This window comes from Phyllobates terribilis, unplaced genomic scaffold (genome assembly GCF_046119375.1).
Source record: "Phyllobates terribilis strain yellow unplaced genomic scaffold, ASM4611937v1 Scaffold_3__8_contigs__length_932513732, whole genome shotgun sequence".
Classification (NCBI taxonomy): Eukaryota; Metazoa; Chordata; class Amphibia; order Anura; family Dendrobatidae; genus Phyllobates; species Phyllobates terribilis.
Genome location: NW_027362763.1, coordinates 356,854,732 through 356,873,455, shown reverse-complemented (window position 1 = coordinate 356,873,455; position 18,724 = coordinate 356,854,732). Strand labels below are relative to the sequence as shown.

Genomic DNA, 18,724 nt, shown 5'->3' with positions numbered 1-18,724 from the left:
CTGACCAAATACTGAACATGTGAACATGGTTTGAGGCCGGCGAGAGGAGCAGAGAGGAGGCCGGGGCACCACTGATGACTGACTGGGAAGCTCAGATCAAGGTTAGCAATGGACCAGGACTCGGGGTGTGTCGCATACCGCTCTATGGAAGGCTACAAACCTAACTTAGGGGTGTGGTCTCAGGTGGGCGTGTCGCATACTGCCCTATGGGAGGCGATGGGTCCGAGGGTGCAGTCCGGAGTGGGCGTGTCAGTGTGTGACCTACGGCGGCGGGGCGGTGATCGCAGGATCCTTCCCCATTGGACTATGTCCCGCCGGCAGAGCTCTGTGCGCTGTATATAATGTGTGCGCTGTATATAATGTGTGGGACAGCCGGCGCTACAAGGACAGCATGCTGCTAGAGCGCTGAGGCCGGCATGGCGAGAGACGGCACGGAGAGCCGCTTCAGGGAGGTGCTGGAGCGCTTCGGGGGTCCTCAGCAAGTGTTGCTGGTCGGGGAGCTGTGGGACCGGGCGGAGAGCCGGGCTCTGCTCGGGCGCTTCCTGCAGGAGCTGTTTCCGGCTGAGCTGGTGAATGGAGGAGATATATTTAAAGACAATGAAGCCTCCCAGCCTGAGACTCGGAAGCATGACGCTGAAGACGCGGGAGCCGGGCGGGAGAGGCCTCCGCACACTGCCCCGAACCGGACGATTCGCTTCGGACTGGTGTTTTTCCTGTGCCGGCCGGAATCGCTGGTCCTCCCAGCATCACTGCGCCAGATGCGGGAAATCCTGAGGGACATACGGAAGCGGCTGCCTGCGGGGGGCGCTGTGGTCGGGGTGATCATGCAGCCCCAGGAGGCGACCACTCAGGAGCCCCCCGTCCAGTCCGCGGTCTCCGCTCTCCTCTCCCTCCTCCGCTCTGTGTTCCCTCCGAAGAGTAATGGTGCGCGCTGCTCTGAAGTCCGAGCTGCTGCCCTCATCCCCGGCTGTGAGGAGAGCCGGCGGGACGTGCAGATGGCGGCGTGTGAGGCGCTGACTGCGGCAGGTACACAGCGGCCTCTCCCAGCAGCCAATCAGCTGCCTTCAATCACATTGCTTCATGGCTTGTAGAGAGAGAGCTGCGCGCTGATTGGCTGCGATAGCCCCTGCTGCTCTCCTGTACTGCAGCCTATGGCATAGACGAGCTTCTCTCCATTCATTGCCTAGGGCTGCTCTCCCCGATCTCTGGCCGCTCCACAGACATGACTGGAGCAGGGATCACATCACATGTGCCCTCACTGCTGCATACAACTGGGGGATCTCTGATCAGTGCTAGGAAGTCATTACTTCTCCGGTGGAAAGGTGATGCCCTCTTCTTAGCAGTGGGTGGTAACTCATTGCCTGATCTGAGGCCAGTGTCACATGTCCAAGCTCTGTACATGGGGCCGCTGACTCTGGAGACCCCCGGTCGATCCGGACAATGTGCTCCGTGCTCGGACTATGAAGTCGGACGTGTGAACTGGCGTAAGGTGACACTCGGGCAGCTCCTGAATGCCATAAGGATGGCACGTGTGCCCGCTGCATGACAAGCGCCCGTGTATTAGAAGCGGCATGTTCTGTCCTGGGCGGCACATCACCATCACACATGGCTCTGCCTTTGTTTTTTTTCTTCATTATGTTTTAAAAAAAAAAAAATAATAATAAAGTCCTGACCTAGTTTTACAAAGGAGAAAAAAACTCTTTCCTTAAATGATTTTTCTTCTATTTCTCTGATGAATGAATTAGCTAGTCCTGGGCTGGACTACGCTGCAGTTTGATAGCTGTGATGGCAAATCTCGTGCCAGTTATACAACCAAAAAAAGTCTAACTTGTCTGACTTTCTGCTGCGCTTCTATTTGAAAACTTTTAATTGTGCTGTAAAAGAACAAGGGCAAATTGCAGACAAGTGGCATTAAAGCCTGTGGTAAGTGTCGTGTTCCTTGCGATCAGTGACAAAAAAAACAAAACGGAGCATTTGTGACTGTGATAAGTTGCAATGCGACACCATAGGAAACCATTAGGTGGATGTAATGTGACACCGCGATTGCACATGTCCCTGTGTAACTAGACTCTAGCAATACACGTTAGATGGCTGTCAGCCGAACAATGCTTCAGCCGCCCGTTTGCCCGGCAGCCATCTCCTCCATACCCAGGAGCACCCGTTTTGCCGAGCGCTCCTGTGTTCTCAGAATGCCAGCGGCCAATGCATTGCCCACGGCTTTATCTCCAGGAGAACAATGCAATTGTCAGCCCGAAATCAGACGAGCCCGATCGATGTCTCACCCGACGGTCAGTTGGTTGGTACCCCCATACACCTTAGATTGTCAGTTGAACCAGTCAATATCGCCGGGTTTGGCCAGAAGACTAATGTGCATGGGGGCTTTAAGAGTCACATTCATGGCAATGTAACAGTCTATAAATGCAGAAAGAGGCTCCTAGATATTGGTCCATCCCAGACTGACCACGTTTCCTTTCCTACTTCCCAGATGAGCAAAGGATGGAAAAGCCAAACATGAAATCCAGGTGTTTCTCATGGAGAAGATGGAGACAGGAGGACGCGGTGCAGAAAGGTAACATGGCACAATGTGACTCCTGACTCTGAAGGGAAAATTGTTGCTATTCGGTAACTTCAGAGTACAGCTTTAATTTTTCGGAACAAAATGTATTGTTATGATGAAAATAAGTATCTTTGTAAATACCTTGCGCTGCTGTTACTACCTGTGAGCGGCGCTATAGCTGGCCGATCACAGGCATCACGTGACCCCCGGCTGCAGCCGGCTCCAACATCCACTGATGTCACAAGTCCAGGCTGCAGCCGGGCGTGACTCAGTGCTGCGTTCCACGGTGAGTGATGGGCTGTGGGCGGGGTACCCCGTGCGTCACACCCAGCATCCACCGTGCGCTCTCCCTGTCCCCATTCATTGGGAAAGCGCGCGGTGGATACTGGGTGTGACGCGTCGGGGAGCTCGTCATTGATGTCATGCCTCACTTGACGTGACATCAGCTGGGGTTCACGTGATGCCTGTGATCGGCCAGCTATAGCGCCGCTCACAGGCAGTAACACCAGCACAAGGTATTTACAAAGATACTTATTTTCATCATAAAAATACATTGGCCTATTTTCAATAGTAGTGGACAACCCCTTTAAAACCTTGCATTACTAAATTCTGGGAGTCAGTAAGAAAGTGTCATGAGACTTGGAGGGGTATTCCCATCTCCAAGATCCTAATAAAATATGTAGCAGCAGCAAATACCTCCAATTAGAAATGTAGTATAGTTCTCCTGATTCGCTACATCTCTTATCCTATGTGCAGGGCATTGCAGTAACTTGGGTATCCATGGTTACGACCACTAACTGCCGTCACTATATGATTGATCGTAACCATAGATACCGAAGCTACTGCAATGCCCTGCACATGGAGTAAGTGACATAGTGAATCAAAAGGACTATACTAAATTTCTAATTGGAGGTATTTGCTAATATTATTATTACACCTACTATTTATTGGGATATTATGTCGGAGATGGGAATACCCCTTTAAATACAGTAGTTTAATAGCATTTGGGGTAACTAGTCGAGAACGGCACTCCTGGTGTTGGTGTATGAGACGGCTTAGTGTCTGCAGCATCAGAAGCACAGTGCAACAGAACCTGTCTGGGATCAGGAGCTTAATGGTATGCTTCAGCAATTCCTACCAGCCTCTGTGCAGCGCTTACATGCTCGCTATGAAAAGACTTGTAAGTTCTGTGCATGTTGGCCTGTTTGTCCCTTTGGCTATAAAATAAAGAAGCAGAGGTAATGGGAGAATGGGGCAAAATCTTAATAAAAAAAGTAAATTGTTTTAGAAGATTGGAATAAGCCTTTATCGGTGCCTTCACATGATATATTTTTTTGGGAAAAAAAGTTGTTTTTTTTGGGGGGAGATGGTATGAGGAAGAAAAAAAGTGCAGCTTGATGTTTGCTAATATTGTTGTGAAATATTTAACACAAGACCTACCTTTTTTGCAATTTTTTTTGTGGCATTATTTGTTTTGTTTTTAACATTACAAATAATGTGATTCTATGATGGGAGCAATCTACTAATCTAAATAAAATGACTGTAATGTTATAAACGCTAGTAACAGCTCCCCAAAAAAGCTCTTGTCTAAAAATCATTTTTATATGTATTTTGGATATGTGCCATACCAATTTGCATCTTGTGTATAAGGGAAGCCAGGTAATTTGCATTATGTTTAATTTAGTTATGTAAATGACCGGTTCAGCAGTTACGTGGCATTGGTTAAATGCTGCCTGGCCTTATTTGCTTGCAGGATGTTTATATAATACTGTCGGATCGGAGATGCCAGCAGATCCGTGTGCTTCCTCTTTGAGGAACTTGCAGTCATGGGATTCCCCCTTTGCCTTACTTCCATGATTAGATGCCAGGAGGTTAATAAAGATGATTTTTCTGACGTTTATATTGTATGTCATAAATGTGTGCAGCCCTGGTATGCACTTGTAAGGCCCAACCTAAGTGAGTACATTCTGTGGATGGTGCAGGATGTAAGAACTGGACTGATCAGAGCTTTAACCATCTGGGAAAACTATACTTTCTATTGCTTGCCAACATGTATTGCCTGCATTATAAATGTATCTGAGTAATCAACGTGTCATGTTTTTCTAATTGCAGAAAACCTTCACGAGGGAACAGCGCTGACTGTCTTCAGCTATCCCAATGGAGACTGTGCGGAGACAACAGCGGATGCTTAAGATCTGTGTGCAATGAAGTCATTGACTACACAGGAATCTGATGACCTGTAACACATGGACTATGACAACACTACAGTAATGGACCCTGAACTGTAAATGGACAATAGCTGCTATTACCCGTTACAAACCACCAACATGTTTTGTACGAAGGCGTAATAAATGAAGGAGGCCGCGTGACACCCCCGATTCATGTACAGCATTAGGATCTTTGTGCAAAAATGCACAATTCTGCCTCGTCAGATATAATTCTGCTATGAATGCCTTATTTCTTCTGAGACTCCTGGCAGTGCTGGATCCTTCTTTCACACATAGTAATGTCAGGAGAACCTGTAAATAAATGTTATATATGCTGCACAAATGTAGCTAAGTTTTACACTGTTCGCCCTATCATAAATGTATGATATTTTATAAGGACGCTGTTGTCTGATTAATGTTTCCCAAAACTGTATGCAACATGAATCCGTATGTTTCCCCCTTCTTTTTTTTTCCACCTTCCCGACAAGAGCCATATATAAATGGCGCCGCGGGAGCTGCGTTCCCGCAAAGCGCCGTAATCATTCGGGCTCACGCTGTATATGCGAACTGACATCCCGCAGCAACACCCATGGTTTGTGCTAGCACCGATCATGGGCGTTTAACCCCTGTGATGCTGCTGTCAATAGTGACAGCGACAACGCAGTGGGAGTGAGTTCAGAGTGAGCCTGTTGTGCTGATAGTCTCCATGGTGACCCCCCGGTCCCAAGATGGCCACGTGGTCCTGCAGCGTCTGCCAGTCAGATGCTGATCTGATGCTCTGCAGTGCTGGTGCATTGCAAAGTATATCGGGGCAGGGAAAGTTGATGTCCCATAGTGGGACAATGTAATAAAGTAAAAGAAAGTTACTAAAAATGAAAAAAAAAAAAACACAAAATACAGAAAAAAGAGAAAATATTAATCCAATAAATACATTTATCTGTATAAATAAACAAAAAAAAGTACACATATTTGGTATCTCCGTATCCGGAACAACCTGTCCGATAAAATTGTCCCACTAGTTAACCCCTTCAGTGAACACCAAATTTTGGTGTCATTTTTACCCATTTCCCAGTGTGAAAATGTTAAATCTGGGACTAAAACAAAATTTTAGTGGTAAAAATGTAGTTATTTTTTTCTTCACTGCCCAATGGTGTAAAATGCTGTGACACATCACTGTGTTGTCAATATGATTAATTAGATGAATTCATTGAGAGGTGTAGTTTGTAAAATGGGGTCAGCGTATGGGTGTTCGGCTGATCTGGCACATCAGGGGCTTTGCCAATGTGACATGGCATCCTTAAACCAGTTCAACAAAATCTGAGCACTGTGCTTTAAAAGTAGTTTTCGACTACATGTGGGGTATCTGCATACTCAGGAGAAATTGCACAACAAATTTTGGGGTCCATTTTCTCCTGTTACCCTTGTGAAAAAGCAAAATTTTCCCTCATAAAGGCCCCTCAAAGTCACTTCAAATGTGATGTGGTGCCTAAAAAAACAAATGGTTTTGTAAATTGAGAAATCGCTATTCGACTTTTAACCCTTAACTTCCTAACAAAAAAAAAATTTGGTTCCAAAATTGTGCTGATGTAAAGTAGACATGTGGGAAATGTTATTTATTAACTATTTTGTGTGACATATCTCTCAATTTCAGGGCATAAAAATTCAAAGTTTGAAAATTGCAAAATTTTCAACATTTTTGCCAAATTTCTGTTTTTTGTTTTTTTTTCACAAAGTAACGCAAGTTATATCGAAGAAATTTTACCACAATCATGAAGTACAATATGTCACAAAAAAACAGTCTCAGAATCAGTGGGATCCGTTGAAGCGTTCCAGAGTAATTACCTCATAAAGTGACAGTGGTCAGAATTGTAAAAATTGGCCTGGTCATTAACGTGCAACCCACCCTCCGGGTTAAAGCCTGCCATGTATTCCATTTTTGAGGTGCATATAGGCAGATACCATGATATGATGCCTGTATAGTTAATGGCATCATGCACTAACAGACCTGTATGTGTTAGAAGTAAAATGTATTACAAAACAAAAATATTCTGACAGGTGGCAAATGGCAATATTTCTGTATCTTAGGCTGTGTGCCCACGATGCATTTTTTAAGCGTTTCCGCAGCAGCAATTCCCCTGCAGAAACACTTAAAAAAAAACGCATGGTAGAAGGCCTGCCATGTTACCCAATGATAATCCGCATGTGCTGTGCACATGCTGCGGAAATTTCCGCTGAGGATTATCATTGCGGAAAAAATACGCAGCACTACCAATTATTTTGCGGAAGCGCTGCGTTTTCTCCTCTTTTGACTTGCATTGGAACGCGTGGAATCCGCATCACTGGATCTGTACATGTGGAATCCACGCGTTTCAATGTGCGGATGGTACCCAGGTCTGGAGGAGAGGAGACTCTCCTCTGAACCCGGGTACCATAGAACCTGTAAAAAAAAAAAATAAATAAATAAAATAAAAAATTAAATATTCTACTTAGCTTATGATGGTCCCCGGTGTCCTTGTCTCTGCTTGCCGGCAGATTGCGGTGGACTCAAGGACCTGCCATGACGTCACTTAGTCATGTGACGGGTCACGCGACCGCTGACGCGGGCAGGTCCTTTTAGTCTACTGCGAGCTGCCGGCAAGCCGAGACGCATCGGATAAAGACTCCGGGGGCCATCAGAAGGCAAGTATGATATTTATTTTTTACCATTCTTTCGGTCCCACTATATAAATCCATGCCGTTTGCATGGATTTATATAGTGTGACCAAGTTGTCAAGCACTTTCCAAGTGATGCTAAAATTGCTTGTCAACCCGCATGCGGAAATGCCAGTGAAGAACGCTTCACATCCGCTTGTCCCTGGCAGGAAAAACGCATGTACAATCCGCATACGTTTTTTCTGCCAGGGAGATGCAGAAACGCTCAGGAAAAATCCGGAGCATTTCCGCATTGTGGGCACATAGCCTTACAGTTACATAGATTGATTTTACTATAATGTTGCTGAAGCCATGATGACTCATGAGTGATTCACATCCAGATTCCAGGATGTACTACAGGATCAGGTGCTGCTGAGCTGCGTGTGCAGATACACATGGCAGTCCCAGTAAAGGTGACATGTTTCATATAAAAGGTGTTTTATCTATTTAGGAATACAAAGGTCATGTCTGGGTGTGTTTCACTCTGTGCAGTGAGAGGAAGCTTCGTTCGTAGAATATTCCAGTAACTGTCTCTGGGATATTTTCCCTGGATATGCTGTTTTTTGTTAGACTTCTCTATAAGACATGAAAAGCACTAAAGAAAAGCCAAAGCAAAATACAAATGTAATGGAGAAAAAACCTAAATGAGAACCGAATTAAATTTGTTTGTTTTTTTATAAGTGTATAAAAATGCTGGGATAAGTGTGTGTCTGTGAGCCTTAAAGGGAATGTCCACTACTAGGACAACTCCTTCTCATACCCCACGTTTGTCCCCCATAAAATAAAAAAAGCTTATACTTCCCTCCCGTGTCAGTGCCGTTCCCGCGATGTCAGCACAGTCGAAGCCCGGACTTCCTTTTCATATGCCATTCGACAGGAGGCGGGGACAGTGATGCCAGCGCTGATTGGGCGCCGGAGTCACGTGACACAACAACCGCACGAGAGCCCTGGGGCAAGCGAATGCCGACACCGCTAGAACGGCGCCAGCACGGGAGGGGAGTATAAGCTTTTTTTAATTTTATTTGGGCCAAGTGTGGGTTATGAGAAGGAGTTGTCCAAGTAGTGGACAGCTTCTTTAAGGAAAACCTGTCCCATTGAACAATCAGTCCGATAGGCCACCATCATGATATAGAGCAGGATAACCTGACTAGATTAATATATACAGACTGTGCAAAAGTTTTAGGCAGGTGGGGGAAAAATTCTGCAAAGTAATAATGCTTTCAAAAACAGAAATGTTAATTGTTTATTTCTTTATCAATCAACAAAATGCAAAACGAATACTACAATGGGTATATGCCCTATCTGTGAAAAAAAGGACACCTGAATGAGGCCTAACTCGTATATTCATATAAGGCTGCAGTTAAGCATCCGTGTTTTGCTGTCCAAATATGAACTGTGATGCAAGGACCAGCCTCAGGTCTACTTACCCAAACTCAGCAGCATGAAACATCTGTGAATCCGGCCCAGCTCCCTGCTCATTCCCGGCTCAGAGGACAGTGGATGGTTCCATACAACAAAGTCTGTCGATTATGAAATTGAAAATATAAGGGAAACACATGAAACTGGACATAATTTATAGGTGCATGTTATAAGTTTGCCAATGGGAACCATCGAAGGGTAAACTGAATTCTTCACTGTTCTCCGACTCATTTTCTACTAATTTGAAAATCGTTGCAGTTTTGATACCATCCTACCATTTTACATAATCTTTACATACAGTCAGCAGACAATGACTTTACATGGGATTCTTCTCACATTCTTCAACAATTTGTTTTTCAATAAAAATGTGTAAAAAATGAAAACCACATTTAATACAAATGCAAAAGATATTGTTGGGCTGGACATAAATCTGCTTACTCTAGGGGGTTGTGGGAGGCATGATTGGCCAACAGATTTTACTCCAAACCCCTTCGCACATATTTATAGAATCATAAAATGTTAGATTTGGAAGGGACCTCCTGGGTCATCGTGTCCAACTCCCTGCACAATGCAGGATTGACTAAACCATCTCAGACTGATGTCTATCCAGCCTCTGTTTGAAGACTTCCATTGAATAAGAACTCACCGTCACCACCTCTCTTGGCAGCATGTTCCACTCATTGGTCACCCTCACTGTCAAAAGGTTTTTTCTAATATCTAATCTGTATCTTCTCCCTTTCAGTTTCCTTCCATTGCTTCTTGTGTTTCCATGTGCAAATGAGAATAAGGATGAATGTTCATTTGTTCTAAATGGGGAATGAGTTACTGCCAGACACTTCAGGAAGCTTATTTCCCTTGAGAACAAAAGGATTGGGCAGTTAGATCACAACATCAACTGTTGGGGGAAAAGCTATGCAACCCCCAAATATATTTTAGCTGGTGAGCCCATTCTACTGAAATCGCCGGGTTCTGTAGACATTGATCCAATGTGTTTGGCCATCTTAACATTGTGTATTGCCTCCTTTTGCATCAGTGACAACTTGCAGTCTTTTTGTGGGCTGGGTTGGCATTAATCTGTGGGTAGGCATTCATTAATGTGTATAGGGGCCTTAACCCATTCACGACATATGACGTACAGTTACGTCATATGTTGTGCCCCTGCATTTGATGTGGCAATGATGGCTGATTTAATCAGCCATCATCTACCTTCAGCAGGTGGAGCGGAACTCCTCCCGTAGCTGTTAACATGTGAAATGCTGCTGTCAATTCCTGACAGCGGCATTTAACACGCACCGGCAGGGGCTGGCGTTTCATTCCACGCGTGCGACGTGATCGCTGGGTGCCAATGGGTTTCCATGACAGCTGGGGGTGTACTAAATACCACTGTGCCTGCCACTACAATACTCCTGTGAGCGCCAGTGTTTGGTATCAGTAAAAACATCGACTCCGCGCGTAAAAAATAGGCCATCATCTAGTCCCAGATCCTGAAAAATGAAAACGCTATGGGTCTCGGAAAATAACAATTGTAAGTTCAAGGGCACTACCAAATATAAGGTTGGGTTCAACCAATAGCACACCAAACAATATATGAAGGCAAAACAAAGAAAAAAGAAGTGTGCAAACTACAATGGGATCACCACAGTAAAATATAATATGATTTTATTAAACACAAAGATGAACATGAACAATTAAAAAAAGCAAAAATTTCTGTAGAAAATACTTTCCTTCAGATGAGTCCATGATAGGACAAACACCTCTCCTCCAGTGTCACATGAGACTGTAGTTACAATATTAGTCACCTAGTATATGCAATATGATAGACATAAATCATGACCTAAAGAGCTTCACAAAAAACCTCCCTAAAAAAGGAGAAGGCAATAACGAATGGCAGGATGAATGAAAAAGGGCAATATAGCCCAAATGTGCTGAAAAATGTATATATATATAAAAATGCTACAATGCACAATGCTATAAAAAAGCATATAAGTCAGACAGCCATGGCGGAAAAGGTCATAGAAGCAAGTAAGGATACCTGTGGGTGGACAGAGTCAATAGGTGTGGAGGAGCTGGAGACCCCACGCGTATCGCCACCTCTAATGTGGCTTCATCAGGGGAGATTTTATCAGATGTCTGACATATGCTTTTTATTATAGCATTCTGTATTATAGCATTTGTATATATATATTTATCTATATCTATATATATCTATATATAGATATATATACATTTTCCAGCACATTTGGGCTATATTGCCCTTTTTCATTCATCCTGCCATGCGTTACTGCCTTCTCCTTTTTTAGGGAGGTTTTTTGTGAAGCTCTTTAGGTCATGATTGATGTCCATCACATTGCATATACTAGGTGACTAATATTGTTGCTACAGTCTCAGGTGACATTGGAGGAGAGGTGTTTGTCCTATCATGGAAGCATCTGATGGAATGTATTTTCTACAGCAATTTTTGCTTTTTTAAATATTTGTAATTGTTCATGTTCATCTTTGTATTTAATAAAATCATATTATATTTTACTGTGGTGATCTTTTTTCTTTGTTGTGTCTCGGAAAATGGCGACAAAAGCAAAATTTGTGTTTTTTTTTTTTCAAATTTCCAATTTTTTTTCATTAGAAAAAAAGAAAAAATTATACATGATTGGTATCTGCGCAATTGTACTGACCTGGAGAATCATATTGCCAGGTCAGTTTTACCGTATAGTAGTCATGGTAAATACACCCTCCCCTGAAAAAAAAATTGCACTTGCACTTTTTTTTGATATTTCACCTCACTTCTGAAATGTGCATAGGGCAAAGGTTAGCACTTCTGATCACACAGGGGAGTTACTGTAGCATAAATTACTAAAAAAGTTAAAGACAAACTCCCGCAAACTATTTCATGCTAAAATCTGTGTAAATGTATATGTAATGCAGGATAGGGGAAATAATATACTCACTGATTGCACTTTTCCCTGATTTCCTGTGCTGCTCTGGTCCTCTTATCACTTACGTGACCTCTATTCCGATTTGCCGGATCACACTGGGGATTTTGTGCGTGACGGAAGTCTATTTTACAATGTAAGTCTATGCAGCTCGTTGTGACGCTTAAAGGGGTCTTCTCAAGTTTGTACGTTATTGTGATGAAAGCCGGCCGGTGGGTGCAGCTCTCTGGCGCCCCCTTACCTCTCAGGTCAGTCAAGGTACTGCACCTAGAGAAAGTAGTGCCAGGAAGCTGCAACCAGCGCAGGGAACACGGTAGAGTGTTCCCTTCAACGTCACTAAACCGTAACGTCACTACACAGCACAACTCGCTAGCGCCCTCTTAGCCTCAGGTCAGTCAAGGAACTGCACCTAGGATAAGCGGTCGCCAGGGAGACTGTCCTGTAACCTACTGGGTATCGGGGCCCTCTGTAGTGAGGGCGGTATATATATCTTCCTTGGCCGCGCCAGGAATATATATATCTGAACCTCCGACCGTCACTACCAGCCTTCCCCAATCCCCAGTTGGTATGCTGCCACCAGTCCCTATTTTAGATATACGCCCAGTCCGTGAATGGGCCTATATCGGGTCAGGAACCAACCCTGGGTAGCGTTTTTGGCTTGAGCCGAGCTCACACGGACGTGCGTTCGTTATGCAGAATAAAAGGCAGGCCCACAATTACTTGAGGTAATTGATTATAATAATACACTAGATACACGATATACAACTAAATATACACAGGTATAAGGTCAGGCTAAACTATACAACAATGGAATACAACACACAGAATCACCACAGCATATCAGTTACCGGTTTCTTGATTCTCTTGTGACGCAGGGAGAGGATTCTGCGGTCGCAGGCACGGTTCTTTGTTACAGGCTGAGGCCTACCACCGCATGGTCAAACTGCTCCTCCCCTTGGTGGCCTCAGCTGGTGCTCAGATGTTCAGCACCCCACTCTTGGGTCAAGACTGACTTGTCTCTTGTCTGTCCTGCTATCTTACCTGCCCCGTCCCGCCCACTGCTGGTGAGGTCAGCTGGCTCAGTCTCCACCCTCAGGTCTAACTTCGATCAGAAGCCCAAATTCTAAGGAACCCAATAACTTCTTCTGGGATGGTCTCAGGATACCCCCAGGGGTTCCCATGGATTCGGGCCGCCGTAACCGACCTTTTGATATCAATTATGATACCATACGGTCCTCAGGAATGGCTCAGCGCTATATCTTGGCTTCCAGAGCACGTACAAACGTCTACCGCGGAGGCTTGTGTGCGCAATGGCTCCGGGACGCCGTGATATTTTTTTATTGGCCCATCCCATGCAACATGCGTGTACTTTTCATGTTTCTATATCTTATGCCTCCATGCTTGTGACAGACAAAGAAACTAGTCCTATGGGACAAATGGTCAGGTACAGATAGACGAAGCACCCCCCCCCTGCTGGCTGTGTTTCCTCTCGAAGTCTTTGAAGCTCCTAGCATTCAAGTGTTAAGTAGGCTTCTTATCTTACAGGAGCCTGGATGGGGGGAAACTATCTAGTTGACGTTTTAACAGAAGGTCCCAAGGGTGGGGGCTGCTGAAGTGTGGCCATCCCTGGATATGATTTATCATTACCAAGATGGCGGCTACAGGTTCATCACACCTCCCCCTATACGAGGGCGCGAGGGGGTAGCACATTCCTGTGTTCCCCCGTGCGTCCTTCTGCACCCTCCCCTTGCCGGGATAACCCGTCAGCGTTACCGTGGTCACGGCCTCTTCTGTGGCGAATGGAGAAGTGGTACTGCTGGAGAGCGAGGCTCCAGCGTAGCAACCTGCCATTCGACCCAGAGACCGTGTGTAACCAGCTGAGGGGGTTGTGGTCCGTCTCCACGGTGAAATGGCTCCCGTACAAGTAGGGCTGCAGACGCTGCAGGGCCCATACAATTGCCAGGCATTCTTTTTCCACCGTGGAGTAAGCCACCTCCCGGGGCAGTAGCTTCCTGCTCAGGTACAAGACAGGATGTTCCTGGCCTGTCGTGTTGACCTGACTTAGCACAGCACCGAGGCCAAAGTCACTGGCGTCGGTCTGTACCACAAACGGCCGGTCGAAGTCGGCAGCTTGCAGTACAGGGGAGCTACTTAGGGCGGCCTTGAGTGCCCCGAAAGCTGTCTCGCAGGCGACTGTCCAGTCGACTGCGACGGGCAGCTTCTTCTTGGTGAGGTCCGTCAGGGGCTTGGCCAGGGTGCTATAGTGTGGGACGAACCTCCTATAGTACCCGGCGGTCCCCAAGAAGGACATCACCTGCTTTTTGGTCCTAGGAGTGGGCCAGGATGCGATGGCATCCACTTTCCCCGGTTCTGGCTTCAGAACCCCCCCGCCTACCCGGTGACCCAGGTAGAGGACCTCACTCATGCCCAGCTGGCACTTTTCCGGCTTGATGGTCAAGCCTGCCCGGTGGATCCGACCGAGCACCTGCCGCAGGTGCTCTAGGTGATCCCCCCAAGTGGGACTGAAGACTGCAATATCGTCCAAGTACGCAGCCGCGTACCCTTCAAGTCCCTCAAGCAGCGTATTGACCATCCGCTGAAAAGTGGCAGGGGCATTCTTCATGCCGAATGGCATCACTGTGGACTCGTACAGTCCAAAAGGGGTGATAAAGGCAGAGCGTTCCCTTGCCGCGGGGGTCAGAGGAATCTGCCAGTACCCCCGGCTCAGATCCATGATGGTCAGGTACTTAGCCCCGGCCATCCGATCGAGCAGGTCATCGATGCGTGGTATGGGGAACGCATCGGTGGCCGTTACAGCGTTGAGCCCCCGGTAGTCCACGCAGAACCGTGTAGTTCGGTCCTTCTTTGGTACGAGGACTACAGGCGAGGCCCACGCGCTGCTGGATGCCTGGATCACCCCCAGCTTCAGCATCTCGTCTATCTCTTGGCGCATGTTTCCCTGCACCTCGAAAGAGACCCGATATGCTGAACGCCGGATCGGCGGGTGATCGCCAGTGTCCACGTCGTGGACAGCCATCTCAGTCCTTCCGGGCAGGCTGCTGAACAGCCCCCGGAAGGGGTGCAGGGTGGTCCCCAGCTGGGACCGTTGGTCCTCCGTGAGCTGGTGGCCAACCCCCGCATCCTCGATGGACCCACCCGCCTTGGCTTGGGTGAGCAGATCCAGGAGGGTTTCTACCTCTCCTTCCTCGGGAAGGTTGCACACTGGGTGGGCAGTCGCTTCCCGCTCATGATGAGCCTTCATCATGTTCACGTGGAAGGCCTTCCTCCTTCCACGGGCGTGATCCAGGGTGACCAGATAGGTGACGGCATTGAGTTTCTGGTGCACGAAGTAGGGACCTTCCCAGGCTGCCTGAAGCTTGTTCTGTGGTACGGGGACCAGTACCCACACCTTTTGACCCACCTGGTAGGTCCTCTCACAAGCATTCTGGTCGTACCACCGCTTCTGGTCGGCCTGGGCCTGGGCCATATTGTCCTGCACCAGCTTTGCCAAGGCCATCATCCTGTCCCGGTGGTGCACGACATACTCGATGACCGACACCTCGGGGGTGGCCAAATCCCCTTCCCATGCTTCCTTCACCAAAGCCAGGGGGCCCCGTACCCGTCGCCCGTACAGGAGCTCAAAGGGGGAGAACCCCGTTGAGGCCTGCGGAACCTCCCGGTAAGCAAATAGGAGGTGTGGGAGGTAACGCTCCCAGTCTCTCCCGTGGGAGTCGACCAACATCTTAAGCATCTGCTTTAAGGTGCCATTGAACCGCTCACACAGGCCATTAGTCTGTGGGTGATACGGGCTGGCCACCAGATGTTGCACCTGCATTTGCTTACAGAGGGACTCCATCAGCCGCGACATGAACTGGGTCCCTCGGTCGGTGAGCATTTCTTGGGGGAAACCCACTCTGGAGAAGATCTCCAGTAAGGCGGTAGCCACCTTGTCGGCCCGAATGGACGACAAAGCTACCGCTTCCGGGTACCGGGTGGCATAGTCCACTACCGTGAGTATGAAGCATTTCCCGGAGTGGCTGGGAGTGGACAGAGGTCCAATAAGATCCACAGCAACCCTCGAGAAAGGCTCTTCGATGATTGGCAGAGTTACCAGTGGGGCTTTGGGGCGCGGCCCCGCCTTCCCCACCCTCTGACAGGTGTCACACGAACGGCAGTAGGCACCCACCGCGGCTCCCATCCCAGGCCAGTAGAAATGCTGAGCTATCCTGGCCTTGGTTTTAGCGATCCCTAGGTGTCCGGCCATCGGAATCTCGTGTGCGATCCGCAACAATTCCGCCCTGAACGGATAGGGTACCACTAACTGTCGGTCCCTGGGCCACGCCTCCGGTGAACCCTGCTGGACCGTTACCCGGTACAGCCGTCCCTGGTCCCAGACCACACGCTCGCAGTCCGACTCCATGGGAGGCTGTGCCGCCTGTTCCTTGAGAGCTTTCAGGCTGTCGTCTGCTTCCAACGCAGCCTGAAATTCCTGACTTGATGTGGCCAGAATCGACGAAACTGCCACATCCTCTGTCAGCCCCTCCGGGCATGTCACCTGGCCGCCGTCTGACCCGGCAGACACTTGGTCAGAAGTGGGGAAGCCGTCGGACCTCTGCAAGGCTCCTTGGGCTCCAGCGCTCCCACTCCTGGTGACAGCGGCTATGACCGCTGTGACCGTGGGTAGTGCCTGCTTCCCCTCTGTTTCTGACCAAGCCGCCCGATCAGGCAGGCTTCCTAGGCCTTTGGACATCTCGGATGTGGGGAACTCCTGCCCTGGGGTCTTACCTGGCGGCTCCTCTCTTGGGACACCCCCACCCCCCATGGCCTGTTCCTCCCCCTGCAGTGGGCCTATACTCAGCAGCCTGGATACCCCTGGGAGCCCTACACTGCCGGTAGCTGCCCCCCTCTCCATCCCTGAGCTTCCCTCTACAGAATCCTGCCCGCCCCCTCCCTCACCGGAGGACAAGAGGTCACGGCACGCCGGCTGAGCACCTCTGCGGGCATCCCCACACTCCCCACCTGCTTTCACTAACCCTGTTTGTGTTGTGTCTGTGCAGGTGTTACCCTCAGGTTTCACTCCCTCCTCCTCAGCAGGACGCACACTACATACAACATGGTTGGCATTAGCAGCAGACAAATCAATACACTCTTGGGGGGCCGAACTTGGGGGTTCAGAGGGTACATACTGCGATACTAGACGCCCCAAGTCGGTCCCTAATAAAACATTTGCGGGAATATTTGGCGTTACTCCCACCTCCCGCATCCCCCTCCCGGCACCCCAGTCCAAATACACCATGGCAACGGGAAGTGCCGGCTCCACGCCTCCAACCCCGGAGACGGAAAGAGTCTTTCCTGGTACCAAGTCCTGGGGGGACACCACCTCAGGCCGTACCAGTGTTCGTTCAGCGCCAGTGTCCCGCAGTCCCATGACCGCAGAACGGCCTATGGTGACGGGTTGGATGTTGTCCAGGGACCTACCACCACCCCCTCCCACACACAAAACATTGGGCGCTCTCTGGGACTGGGATGGGGTCTTTTGGCGCTGGGGACACTCAGCCCTAAAGTGTCCTGGTTTGTTGCATAGATGACAACGTCTTACGTCTGGTCCTTGCCTGGAGAGGGCAACAGGGGGATACACCCCTTGTGTTCTAGGGGCCGGGGAAACAGGGGCATGACTGGGCTTACCCCCTCTCCAGGTGCTGCTGGCAGACTTCTTCAGCTCAGGCGCCCTGTTATTGGCATACTCGTCTGCCAGGGCGGCTGTAGCAGAAGCCCCTGTTGGTTTTCGGTCACGGAGGAACTGTCGGAGGTCCTCTGGGCAGTTCCACAAGAACTGCTCCGTGACGAACAGTTCCTGGACCTCCTGGCGGGTAGTAAGCGCTAGACCCGAGGTCCAGTGCTCTGCGGCTCTCAACAGCGCCCGCATATGATCGGTCCAGGTGTCCTTGGGGCCACGCAGCAGGCTCCGGAACTTCTGGCGGTACGACTCGGGAGTGAGGTTGTACTGCCGGATCAGGGCCCGCTTGATGCAGTCGTAGTTCTGTACCTCCCCGGCAGGTAAGTCCCCCAAGGCATCCAGGGACTTACCCCTCAAACGGGGGGTCAGGTATCTGGCCCACTGATCCCGGGCCAGATGGTGCTGAAGACAGGTCCGTTCAAATGCCACCAGAAAGGAGTCCAGGTCCCCATCCTTCTCCAGTAGAGGGAAGTCCTCAGCTCGGACTTTGGACGACTTGGTCTCCTGATGGGTTGGTTGCTCTAGCGGAAGCCCCCGCTGGGCCAGGTCCAGTTGGTGCTGGCGCTCCGCAGCTCGCTCTGCACGCTCCGCAGCCTCCCGGCGCTCTGCACGCTCCGCAGCCTCCCGGCGCTCCGCAGCTTCGCGCTCCTCCTCCGCTGCCTTCTCTGATGCTGCCAGGAGGGTTTTGTAGACGGCATCGCCATGAGACTGGAGACTTGCCATAGCCGCTTGTAAAAGGGCTTGTGATCTGGACAGGCTGGGCTGGGTAGGTGGTGGGCAGCCCACTGCGGGACCGTATACTGGGGACTGGCTCCCTGAGGTGCCCGGGCTGGACTCCTCCTCGCCATGAGTAACAATGTCCTCCCCTCCTGCCACACGGACCGTAGCATTAGCCTCCTGCAGGGTCTTGCTCCTGGTGCCGTCTGCCATCTTGGTAACCGACACCGCTGCAACCCTGAGTTTGCACACACCTTGTTATACTTTTAGCCTGACCGTCTAACGTTGGGCTGACCTTAAGACTCCAGCAGTGGAAGTTACCACTGGCAGTCTTTAGTGCCTGGGAGTAGGGGTCCCACAACACTATTATTATTCTGCAATCCCACCGCTCTGCCACCAATGTGATGAAAGCCGGCCGGTGGGTGCAGCTCTCTGGCGCCCCCTTACCTCTCAGGTCAGTCAAGGT

At 49.0% G+C, this 18,724-nt stretch overlaps 1 protein-coding gene across 1 annotated transcript; it reads left to right on the top strand.

The window, feature by feature from the left end:
- The first annotated feature begins 249 nt into the window (after window positions 1-249).
- On the top strand, window positions 250-5,160 carry CUNH2orf72 (chromosome unknown C2orf72 homolog). Its single transcript, XM_073675282.1, has 3 exons — window positions 250-1,026; window positions 2,486-2,569; window positions 4,670-5,160. Exons 1-3 carry the CDS (start codon window positions 417-419, stop codon window positions 4,747-4,749), a joined length of 774 nt encoding a protein of 257 aa, XP_073531383.1. The 5' UTR covers window positions 250-416; the 3' UTR covers window positions 4,750-5,160.
- The last annotated feature ends 13,564 nt before the right edge of the window (window positions 5,161-18,724 follow it).

Bases quoted from the DNA above. Each gene is read 5' to 3' on its own strand.
- CUNH2orf72 (XM_073675282.1), top strand. From the start codon at position 417: ATGGCGAGAGACGGCACGGAGAGCCGCTTCAGGGAGGTGCTGGAGCGC. The intron at 1,027-2,485 runs GTACACAGCGGC...CCTACTTCCCAG, and splicing joins TGAGGCGCTGACTGCGGCAG to ATGAGCAAAGGATGGAAAAG. The intron at 2,570-4,669 runs GTAACATGGCAC...TTCTAATTGCAG, and splicing joins GGAGGACGCGGTGCAGAAAG to AAAACCTTCACGAGGGAACA.